The sequence below is a fragment of the Halichoerus grypus genome, chromosome 5 (genome assembly GCF_964656455.1).
Source record: "Halichoerus grypus chromosome 5, mHalGry1.hap1.1, whole genome shotgun sequence".
NCBI classification, from domain to species: Eukaryota; Metazoa; Chordata; class Mammalia; order Carnivora; family Phocidae; genus Halichoerus; species Halichoerus grypus.
This window is the reverse complement of record NC_135716.1, coordinates 103,441,460-103,453,758: the sequence shown is the minus strand read 5'-3', so window position 1 is coordinate 103,453,758 and position 12,299 is coordinate 103,441,460. Positions and strand designations below refer to the sequence as shown.

At 36.7% G+C, this 12,299-nt stretch overlaps 1 protein-coding gene across 3 annotated transcripts in view; it reads right to left on the bottom strand.

Moving 5' to 3' along the window:
• The window catches only part of OLFM3 (olfactomedin 3), a 187,888-nt gene that overhangs the window by 40,646 nt on the left and 134,943 nt on the right, over nt 1–12,299 (bottom strand). The window contains exon 1 of one of the 3 annotated variants that reach the window (XM_036103977.2): nt 3,559–3,710. The exons of the other annotated variants lie outside the window; for them this stretch is intronic. Coding sequence (XP_035959870.1) covers nt 3,559–3,687 — 129 coding nt within the window. The 5' untranslated portion in view covers nt 3,688–3,710. Of the gene's footprint in view, nt 1–3,558; nt 3,711–12,299 lie in introns of those variants that run through there. 3 annotated transcript variants of the gene reach the window in all.

The window sequence follows — 12,299 nt, the reverse complement described above, 5'->3', positions numbered from 1 at the left end:
CTCCTTAATTTGTTTAGTTGCCCTTTCACAAAAAGAAATATTGCCTAAGGATTTGAGGAAGAAAAACTGTAAAACACAGAAGTCAGGTGTCTTCATGCAGACTGAAAAAAAGTTGGTGAGTTGAGAATAGAAATTTAGAAAGTATGGAGAGTTTGCGTCAGGGTATTCTACTCATTTTACAGAACTTAAAACTGACTAACTCAGTGAAGAAGTTATTTATGAGGAGAAGTCAGATAGATGTTCGAAACTGTAGCAAAACAAATCACGTATGCCCACAGGTTCCCTTTGAGGCCTCTTCCCACCACAGCAGTCGGGCTGACTGGGGAACAGCTGGTGTCTGCTGAACGTCCTCTGCTTATTTAATTGCTCTTTTCCAGGTTCTTCCTGGTGTGGAGTCCACAGCGTGGGGGATTTCTCAGAAGCTCAACCTCAAGGGGCAGTTACCCTGTGTCAGAGAGAAGCGCCAGAGGGAGTCTGAGCGTTCTGAGAGCCAAGGCTTCACCTCTGCAGACACCAGCTTCTCCAAAGGCTGATGGGCCCAGTGATAAATTGGAAAGAAAAAAGAAAGGAAAGAAGAAAGAAAATAGGGCCAAAGAGGAGAGTAAAGAAATGTTTCTAGATTTTAACAAAAACGAGAGGGAGCATAGTTCCCTAATAAGGAGCTGTATTTAACTGCTTACTAACAAAAATATCCTGGAAATTTAAAAACCTCTTTCAGCTTTTGAGACAATCAAATGCACACTGCCTATTTCAGAGACACTTGCTATAAACAGATTTAATTGCATTTAATCATTGAAACTCTTTTTTTTTTCAGGTTACTTGAAACTACCCTTCTAAAGAAAGACTTCGTATTTGTGTAAATCTGTACTTTTTGCCATCTGCACATCCCATAAACACTCATAAAACAAATTTTAAGACCTACTCTTTTTTTGTTGTTTGTTTTTGTTTTTGATGTTTACACAATTGCAGGCTCATCCCATTCATACTGTCTAAAGTGAGGACATACAGCAAGAATGTTAAAAAGGGCAGGATATCCTAACTAAATCTACTAGGAAGGGCACTCTTAACCCTTCCATTGAAGGGAAGTGGAGTCCAGGGTGATAGGAAACCATCTGATCAGGGCAAAACGAACCTACTGTGGCACCAGGGCCAGACGGGGTAAGGACTAGTAAGGGATGAGACCACTCCTCTGATCAGGACTGTGGTCAGGTGATTTTCTTCTTCCCTTGGCTCTCTCATTCACCAGCTGTTTAGTCACTTACACATTTTGGGTCATTCCTCCCACTTGCAGCATGAGGAGGTTGGATTAGATCATTCATATTTCCATTTGAGCTCGAGTGCTAGAAGGTTTCTCTGGAGGAATCTTGTCTAGGGCAAGGGGTTGATTGTGTGGGGAGGGAGCAGATGGTGGAGGCCTGATAAATGCCCCCCCATCATTTATTATTTGACCCATGATCTGTTTTACAGATCGAATTTCCACTTCAAGTTTCACTCAACAAATATTTATTCATTGTGTATTACATAAGATTTAATTTGGGGGGGGGGGTAAAAAAGTCACCACTGCCAAAAATAGCGTGAAGATAACTGGCCTGGATGGTTTCAGAAATCCTTTCCATCATTAACATTTTATGATCTTAATCTAGGAAATACAGATTCATTCATTTTTCACCATGGGAATCATAAGGTATGAGCAATTATCTTGAATAATTAAGGTAGGGAAATGTCATAGCCATTGTTCTTCTGTAAAGTATGCCACTTTTGTAAAACATTAAAAAAAAAAAAAAGCTTTTGCAAGCTGGTTGCTCCTTTCTAGTGAAGAATACCATAGTGTAAACTTCCCTGAAGTTTTTTTTTTTTTTTTTGTCACCCAAAGGAGGATTTGGCTGTATCAGAACCTTCACAGACCATAGCAATGCTTTATATTTTTCAACCAACAGATTACTAATCAGGAAGTAAAGAAAATGAATTTACTTTAACCTTATAAGATAACTAGAAGTCCTAAAAGGATCATGCATAATTTTGGAAATTTGATTCTCCTCCTTCAGCAACAATAGGAAATAAGAAAACCGATGTCTACATACACAAAAAAATACACATATCAGAACCAAGCTATGAAGTTTGGAGTATAACTCATTCATAAATTTCTTAGTTTAGATTCATTTTCTGAAAGAGTTAATTCAACAACTAAGTTGTTGAGAACTATCAGGTTCTTGAACATTGAGAAAATTTGGCTCAGTGTATATTAATGTAAATTGATTTGATTTTATAATTGTTTACTGATGACATATCATGCTTTCTTTATAGCTAGAAATCTCTTTTACATCCCTCTTGCCATACATACATCATGCAGGTAAGGAGGGGAATTTCAACAGTAGGCGATTTAAGGTGACTTAAATGACCTAAGGGAGGTAAACGTAAAAGTGGGTCAAAGTGTGCTTCACATGTGCTCTGCCCACGCCCTAAGCATTGGCTGAATCTAGCAAATTATGTAATTCATTTGATTTGGCTCTATTCAGTTAATTACACATTGATAGATTAATTATTAGTAGTACCTGCAAATAAGTCTTGAAAATGGAAGGTTGCTTTTCTTTTAGTATCGGACTTTTCGATCTACTGGCATAATCCAGCGATAAAAGATAAAAGATAGGATAAAAAGGTAAGATAAAGATAAGGTAAAGAGCTCCAAATACTAATTCTTTCTCTATCTTTTTATCTGAGAGCAGGGAAATGATTTTTCGAGGATATTCCTTCTGTTTGAATTTGTAACTTTTGTCTGAAAAACCAGTAGTTTTCATTTTTATTTGAAAGGTTTTAGAGTATTGCTAACTAAACCATGGTTCAAACTACCAGAAAAGACTTCGTTATAATGTGGGAAGGGTTAAAAAGACATTAATTTTAGGTGAGTGAAGGCTATAGGAGCAAGACTTGTGATAGGAGAGTCTTTATAAAAAATTAAACAATTAAAGGGAGATGATTTATCAAGTAAGTTTTATATTGCTTATGCTTCTTAGCTCTCTTAAAGTCTTTTTGGCAGGCTTCAAATTGCTGAGGTTTTTTAATTTGTGTTTAAAAGAGGTTGGTTTCTCGGACTGAAGGCATTGCAAACGGTCCTAAGAATTGAATTCCAAGGAAGAACCTGCTATAGGCAAACTAGGTTAGACAGAATATACTCGATAGCATACTCTGTAGGAAAAATCACGGGAATTTTACAGACATTAAAAGAAGTAAAATGAAAAAAAAACAAAACACATTTCTTAAAGAATCCTTCCAAACCTCAAGTTAATATAGTTAAGTTAAGGCTTATCAGTTTTAAGTATTTAACGAGTCAAGTATTTCCTTTCACAGCTAATTTCTCAGACAGTCCATTTATTTTTTGGTGTAGCTTTAAAGTGTTCACAAAGAAATATCCATGACTAAAGTTAGCCCATAAATATTGTATCACTGAAGCCGCCCTGTAAACAGAGAAGCAAAATCTCAGCCTTTGCAGTTTACAAAATCAAGCCCACTGGTTTAATGCACTTACTTCCCAAGATGGCCAAACCCACCGGAGTGACTTACTAGGGTATCTGGCGTCGACAGCCTCGTGGTGTTCAGTCCTACCAAGGATGGGAGAGTTTGGGACATCCAGTTCGAGATCATTGCCATGGTACTAAGCACAGCGCCAAGCTTCAGCAGTGGAGGACTCATTGCTGTGGAGCTAATGAGTTTTCATAGTGACTGATTAAGATCCCGGTGCTGGGCTAGCAGCGGGAGGCGTGACTGCAGCACGCCTCATCCACAGCATGAAAAGAGATCAACTTGCCCAGCTCTAATCGCTGGGGAAAGCTCACAGAACCTCTTTCCCCCCACCCTCATGGGAAGTGCCTTGCTCTTCCTTTCCCTTCCTTTCCCGACACTTTGCTGGTTCATTAAAGGAAATATTCTTGATAGGGCTTGGTTGGTAATTATGAGAGCGAAGGTTGGAGGGAGAGGGAAAGTTGAGCTCTTCCTGCTCCCCTGTAGTCAGTTTCCATCAACAGAATCTATTTCCTCTGGGGTTTCTGTGAGTATAATCAGCTGCTCTTTATTGTTCATAAAAAATACACCTTTAGATGGAGGTCTGCCAAAGTGCACATTTCAAACATCAAACTTAATATCTACAGATTTCTCCCAGCGTAGACAGAGTACTTTTAGGCAGAGCATGAAAACAAAGTTTGCAAAGAATTTCCAAGATGATCAGATATTGAGAGTAAGAGATTTTAAATTTTTTTTAACGGTAACCTAAAATTAACATTGTTGCCTCTAAAAAAAAAAAAAAAAGTCAAAGATTAATAGCTACTGCCTGTGGAGAACATTACCCTAGGCAACTTACTTGTGAATAGACAGAAAAGGCAGCCTTAGAGGAAAGCTTTTGTTATGGAAATTTCATGTTTCCAGTTTTGCTTTTAAGAATGAATGCTTCTTCAAAAAAAAAAAAAGAAGAGTGAATGCTTCCTAGTTGGTCAGACAAAAGACAAACTCCCTTAACTGTATTTTCACCTTGTGAAGAATGACAGACCGATACCAGAAGTCTGTCGTGAGAAAACATGTGACTTATTAAAAAAGAGCACAGAACTTGGTTTTAGGGAGCCTGAGGGTCCAGTCCTATTCTCCTCTGGTTAGTTGAGTGACTGGCCAGTGACTTAACATTCTTCGGCTTTCATTTTTCAGGTTTGGACTCCATGCTCTCCAAGGCCCCTTTCAGCTTTAAAATTCAATGATCTGTTTATCAGAGTTCCGTTGGCAAATGTGTATTTTGAATTTGGGGTTTATGGATAGTATTATTATATTCTTTTTACAAATACTATGAATTGCCCATATCCAAATCTCAGGTCCCGAATGGAATAAATCAGAGGCCCTTGTCTTGTACAATATATGTGTTCTAAAATGAAAAAAATGTAGAGAAGAAGACATGAAGGGAAATATGGCTGAATGAAAATTAAATGAAAAGGAACCTGTTATAAGAAGGAAACATACTATTTTGATTCCTTAGGAGAATTCTGGAATTGTTTGTAGCTCGAATTCTCAGCCAAAGATATATATATTTCATAAACAGTTTGGCAGGAGAAATAAAGGAAATGTCTTTAATAAAATTGAAAAAGATACATATTTATAGAGGTGTGTATGCCCTTTATTCTCAAAAAGAGCTTTAAGAGACTCCTCAGGTCTTTCTTGCTTCTATTACCTAGGAATTTAGGCTTTTTTTTTTTTTTTTCCTCCAAATGATTTTAGTTGACTCTTATTTTTTTTTTTAACCACAGGCTTAGAAAACCTAATATTACTTATTTGTGCCTTTCAGAAATCATATGATATGAGAGATCAATAAGGATAAAAGCACAATAGTTTATATATTAAAGTTAGCCTTGAATAAGAGTATTCATAGAAAGGACTGTGAAATTTTGCATTAGTATTACAATGTGGCAATAACAGAAAGCAAAGTGGATTTACAAATCTAATTATTTGAAAAGTACACCTGGAACTTTACCTGATTTAGGAGGGGGAAGTGTCTTTTCAAGAGCTTAATTTCCAGAATTGAAAACTAATATACATGCAATTGCTAGATAATTTAAGATGCAACATGGCAGATGGTAATTATAGTTATTAATGAACTATCAGTCAACAAAATAATAGTATCTTTAGAAGAATATAGGATTGAATGTCAGGGGAACCAGTGCTCTTATTTGCAAATTAAAAAAAAAGAAGAGGGGCACCTGGGTGGCTCAGTTGGTTAAGTGTCCAACTCTTGATTTCCACTCAGGTCATGATCTCAGGGTTGTGAAATCGAGCCCCTCATCAGGCTCAGTGCTGGGTGCAGAGTCTGCTTCTCCCTTACCCTCTGCTCCTCCTCTCTCTCTCTCTCTCAAATGAATAAATAAATAAATCTTTAAAAAAAAAGAAAAATGCATACTTTAAAAAGAAAGAGAAAAAGAAAAACAACACAAATGGAATGCTTGTAATTTCTCAGAGATTCAAGTAACTGAAGAATGGAAAGAGAACGGCAGTGAAAGTTTATAATTCAGTGGTGTTTATCAATAACATCAAATCTATAATGTGTTGTTTTTAGAATAGGTTTAAATGGCACACATTGAAATAAAAAAGCTTAAATTATAATGATTATTAGCTGTGGGAAATAAAAATAGCTACTATTTGTAAAGAGCTAAATAGTTTGCTGTGCTCTCATAATCCAGTGAAGTGATTATCATTATAATTTCCATTTTAGAAGTTGAGTTCTAGTTTGCAGATGGGGGAGGTGATTATTCTATGTAGAAGTAACAACCTGTTTTCAGGGCAAGAAACCCTGTGGTTACAGAAGTTCCATAAGAATAGTGTGAATGGTGGTGATGGAGTAAGTAGCAAGAGATGAAGTTGGAAATACTGGCAGTGACCAGCTCCCAGACCTTCAGGATCACCCAAAGATGTTCGGAAATTATCTTGTATGTAATTCAAGAATTTAGAGTAAAGCAGTGAAGTCATTAGTCATTGAGATTTATATCTCAAATTATTATTACTTTGGCGTTTTTGTGATAGAGGATAGACAGATGGGTATTGCAGGAGCAGCAAAGCAAATCCGAAACAAAAAGGTCACTTAAGGGCATGTTCTCCTAGTTTAGGCAAAAAAGGATGAGGTCCGGGACTAAGAAACTTCGTGAACTTCAAAAGGATGGATTCCATGAAGATTTGAGGTGAATTGATAGCACTTAGTGATTGAATAGATGTAAGAAGTGAGGGAGAGGAAGTTACGTGGGTGAATTTCAGATTTGGGGTTTGGGTGGTGAATATTCATCAGGATAAGAAATACAATTGTCACATACCAGATAAGAGTCACCTATGGTAGAGGAAATCCCTGAATGGTAATGTACCATACATATGGAGTTCAGAAAAGAGTTAATTTCACTAGATCACAAGGGCCTAGTAAAAATAATGCGTCCTACATAGATGACAAAAGTGGTTAATTTAGCCACACACTGTCTTGTTAAACTACCAATGATTTTATTTAGACTTTAAGATAATATCTAGATTTGACTACCTGTACATGATTACCTATACGCTTTTCTTGAAAAATAATAAGAAAAGTTCTATCACTAGAAAATAGTGAAAAAACTACTATATCTAGTAATCTAACAGAAAACGTGACCTGACTACACACTTATTTTTTTTTTTAAATCTCAATTAGGTCAATAACTATAAAACCCACAACAGTGCATTATTGCTCATGGACTGTTGAAAGATATTGATTAATGAATACATTCATTAGATTTTTTTTATGGTAGCCTGTCTTTTATTACCTAGAAAATGTTTCATGGTAAACCTATATGATAATTAATAAGCAAATATTGACCAAGAAAAACTTACAGGTGATCTTATATAATACTGGCATATTCTGTCATTGGAATTTTTTCCGCTTGATTTAGAGCACAAATGTTTAACAATGTTTTAAAGCTCAAAACACTTTCTAGTTTGGGGGCTATTTGTGTAGTAGGTATGTGTGGGTTTTTGGTGAACCCAGCTTAGGCAGTAAATACATGAAAAGCCCTGATGGCCACATAAAATATGATAGAAAACCAAAAAGTTTGACTTTAGGCAAAATGAGAGACTCATATTACTTGTTCAATAATAAAAAATTTAAGAAGGAATAGGCTACTCATACTTTATTTTTGTAATTTAAAAAATTTAAACTTTGTGGATGGTTTGAGAAAGAGAGGAAAATGGCATATTAGATGTAGTTGTAAAGATACAACTGTAGGGAGTAAAGAAATGATTGATGAAGAAGGAGAAGGAGGAGGAGGGAGGAAAGAAGGGGGAGGGGGAGGAGAATCCGGGGAGGAGGAGAGAGTAGTAATTGGGTAGAATACTGAAAGATGAATTGTATTGATTGGCTAAAAGAACAGTTAAACTAAAGTAACCTCTGGAAAAACAAAGTGGACTCCTGTTAGCAACTTAAGTAGGAGAAGTAGGAGGAGTGGCATAAAATTGAGGAAAACAGAGTGCTTGTGTTGAAATCACTTTGGTGATGCTGTATTCCCTGGAGAGCGTGGTTTGTGAATGATTAGGTAAATAAACAGTTCCATTTATGAGTATCCCGTGTTCTCATCTGTAAAATAATGGATAAATGAATCAATGTGGAAGGACTGAATGAGAGAATATATTTAAAAGTGCCTGTAGCATGGCGGATGCTCCATAAATGGTAGCCTTATTTTTTGGTAAGAAATGGCATGATTGAGGCAGGGCCAGAAAATGTAGATCAGTTTAAGGAACATTAGGCCCTGAAAAGGTGGGAAGTTTGTCTTTTCAAGGGGTAATTGAGTTGGGCTTGGAGGATATGAGGACATTAATACAACTCTGCTATGCAACACAGTGTCACTCTGGGTTTCTGGAACTAATAGTCCAACTCAAAGCAGAAAAAGGGACTAGTATTCATGCTTCCTCCTTCATTGAGAAGTCAGAGTAATTACTAGAAAATTTTCCGTAAGGTCCCACTACCATATCTACTTACCCACCTCACCTAAGCCCACATACACCACTTTTCTCCTGTTGTTACGGATGAATTGTCTGTGTTCCTAGGTAAGATTGATCCCTCCCCTTTGCACTAGGTCAATACCTTTCAGAGTATCATGCATAGGAATTACCTGAAAAGTTTGTTAAGACCTACAACCTTAGGTCCCACCCTTAGGTCTTATTTATTGGCTCTGACATCGGGTCAAATAATTTGCATTTCTGACAGTCTCCTAGTCATTTTTGGACCACCCTTTGAGTAGTCTGCCCTACATCACATCCATCTGACCTATTCAAAGACAGCTCTCTTAATTCTTTCTGACATTGAGAAATCGTCCCTCTTTAATGGATCACTCCCTTATATCTCTTATTTTACATTCAAACAGTACTTTCTTGATCCTACTTTATATCTATTTATTCCCCTATTTCTCACATCTTTATAGCATACATTCTTGAAAGAGTTGTCTATACTCACCATCTTTAGTTTATTTCTTTCTAATCAGGTTTTTGTCCACACTTCTCTACTCCACTGGTATTATTTTTATCAGAGCTACCGATGATCCCCACATTGCTAAATGATCCCACATCTTGTAGTCAAATCTCAGACCTCAACTTTCTTGACCTATGAGCAGCATTCATTAGACTTTTACTTTCTCCTCCTTGAAGTAATTTCTTCACTTGGCGTCAAGGATATCACACTCAACCTAGTTTTCCTCCTACTTTCTGACCTATCTTTTTCAGTCTCTTTGTTGAATCTTCCTCATCTATATGCTAATGACTCCCAAATTCATTTCTTCCTAGCAGACCTCTCCTATCAATTCAGACCTGTATATCCAATTATCTACTTGACATCTCCACTGGGATGTTTAATAGACATCTTAAATTGAACATGTTAAAAAATGAGCTTCTTCCCCATCTCCAGCAGACAAAACAAAACCAATAAATAAATAAATAAAATAAAATAAAATAAAATAAAACACATACATGCAGGCATTCCTATAGTTTTCCCATTTCAAATCCATGGTTAAGTTGGTCAGGCCAGAAAGTTAGGTTTCAAATTTAACTTTTTTTTTTTCCCCATATCTCTTATCAATTCCATCAGCATGTCTTCTAGTCTCTACTTTGAAAAATATATCCAGCATTTTACACCATACCACAGTGCCACCATGCTGCTCCAAGTCATCATCATCTCTCATTTAGTTTATTATAAAAGCTACCAGTTGTTGACCTTGTACTACTTCAGTCCCTTTTTAACTTCCTGAACCAGAATGATTCTATTAAAATATGTCAGATTATGTTATCTCTCTGCTTAAAACTCTTTGATAGATCCTGTCTTGCACATGGTAAAAGTCAAAATGTTGAACTGTAAGGTTCTACATAATCTGGTTTCCTTTTATCTTTCTGATCTCATTCCTTACAACTCTTCTCTTTTTTCATGTCACTGGAGCTACTCTGCTCTCCTGGGCATTTTTCTCAGAGATACAAAATAATCTTCCAACTCAGGACCTTGGACTTGTTCTTCTCTGGTGGAATTCTAATCTCTTAAATCCTTTTTGTTCTTTTTAAAAAATTACCTTCTCAAATTAAAAAGATAAAAAAAATAAAAATAAATAAAAATAAAAACTTACCTTCTCATGAGGTCTTTGCTGATCATACCATCTCAGATTTCTATTCTTCTCATTTAGTTACTTCTACTGTCTTTTGATATTTACTTTTTTTCTCCTTAGAACTTATCACAAGTTAGCATCCCAATATATTTTATTTATTCATCCTGTTTATTATTTGGCTTTTTTCCACTAGAAATTAAGCTTCATGAAGGTAGGAATGTTGCCCGTTTTGTTCACTGGGGTATTGTCAATGCTTAGGAGAGTGCCTAGAACATAGTAGGTTCCCAATAAATATTTATTAAATGAATGACTAAATGAATATGTTACTGTTTTCTTCCTGACTTGCCCTTGGTTTTAAAAGGAGATAATTTTCAATGTGGAATTACAATAGAGCCTATTTTTTGCAAAATGAATCAGTGTAATATATTGCATTTTGCATGTGTGTTTTATGTGTGTGTAATGGATATATATATGTGAGTAAAGTAATAGCATAAAATATTGAAACATTATGCTTAAAGTTAAGCATGCTTTTTCTGTCCAGATTTCAGATTTAGAATGCAAGCACTTTTGGTCTAAGCCAGGAAATACTGTTTCTAACTCTTGTTATGTCTTCTCTTGATAAAGGGCTCAAATCACTGGAACCCAAAATAAATATGGAAGCAATCTTTTCTTCCTCTTGCCTTTGTCTCTAATAACATAGGGAAGGTGGAAGAGACTGCAGGCTATGGAAAGGATGAGTTTAAACAAAATGAGTTAGAGAAGATAGAGACCTGAGTGTCCATTCACCCAACTCCCCTTCATTTGGCCCTTGGCAATCAATTAGGGACCACTTGTAGCTCCCAGAATTCAGTGCTTTGCTACTCTTGCCTTGAGCTTTCAGGGTTGTCTTAAAAGTGTTCACTAATGAAAGAGTGAATTTAGAGTGAAAAACATTAGCAAAATTCTTTAAAGGAAGGATTTCTGTCTTTTCATCTTTGCCTTCATCTGCGAAGCCGACTGATGCTCTTTAAGCCCGAGGGATCGTTGTTTGGCAGCTGTTGTTGCTACTTCAAAGGAGAAAAAATGGATGTGTGGGGGGAGGAATATATTCAGGGCAAACATGTTTTTTCCCCTGACTTTCTACTCAACATTGAAGAAGTGGGAAAATATAAATCCAGGATTAGACTAAAGGAAAGGAGGATGCAGTGTGGTGTGACAGAGAGACCCTCAGACTAAGGCAAGAGACTTAGATTTTGCATCAGCTTAGTCACTGTCTTGCTGTAGGTTCTTCAACTGGGAAATGAAGATATTAAACTGAATTTCCTGTGTAGCCCCTTCCATAATTAAGTGCCATCCCTAAGAACTCAGCTTCTATCCCTGTAGTCACACAGACACCTCCTCATTCTCTGCTCTGACACTTCTAGCTAGCTCTGTGATCTCCCAGAGCCTTGATTTCCCTGTGTGTAAATTGGTGATAATAAGAGAACCTGATTCCTTAGGCATTTGTGAGGATAAAATAAACTACATATAAAGCACTTACTATAGGACCTGGTAAACAAGGAACTTTCAACTGATGTTAGTCATCATCTAGTGCAAAAGATAGTTATGTATGTTTTCTCCATCTTTGTGGAAGAAACAATAGAGATAAAAATTATTAGTGAGAAGTAGTGAGATCATCAAACTTTGTGGTGAATTACCAATATAGAGGCTTATCTTTAAGAGTTTTAAAAATGCAAAATAGGGCACCTGGGTGGCTCAGCCGGTTAAGCGTCTGCCTTTGGCTCAGGTCATGATCCCAGGGTCCTGGGATCGAGTCCCACATTGGGCTCCCTGCTCAGCAGGGAGCCTGCTTCTCTCTCTCCCTCTGCTGCTCCCCCTGCTTGTGTGCTCTCTCTCTCTGTCAAATAAATAAATAAAAATCTTTTAAAAAAATAAAAATGCAAAATATTTTTTGATTCATATGGTTGATTCATAGGGACTGACGGCTAACAGTATTCTAGAAAGGTTCAAAAACATGCCCATCCTACAGGCAGCCTTGAGGAGATGCCTGTGTAAGTCTGCCTGCCTGGCACTGTTCTAAGAACTTCACTTGTATGAACTTGTTTAATTCTCACAAAAATCCTATGAAGTTGGTATTGTTACTAAAACCAGTTATAGATGAGAAACTGAGGCACCGAGATGTTAAATAAGCTAGCTGAGGTC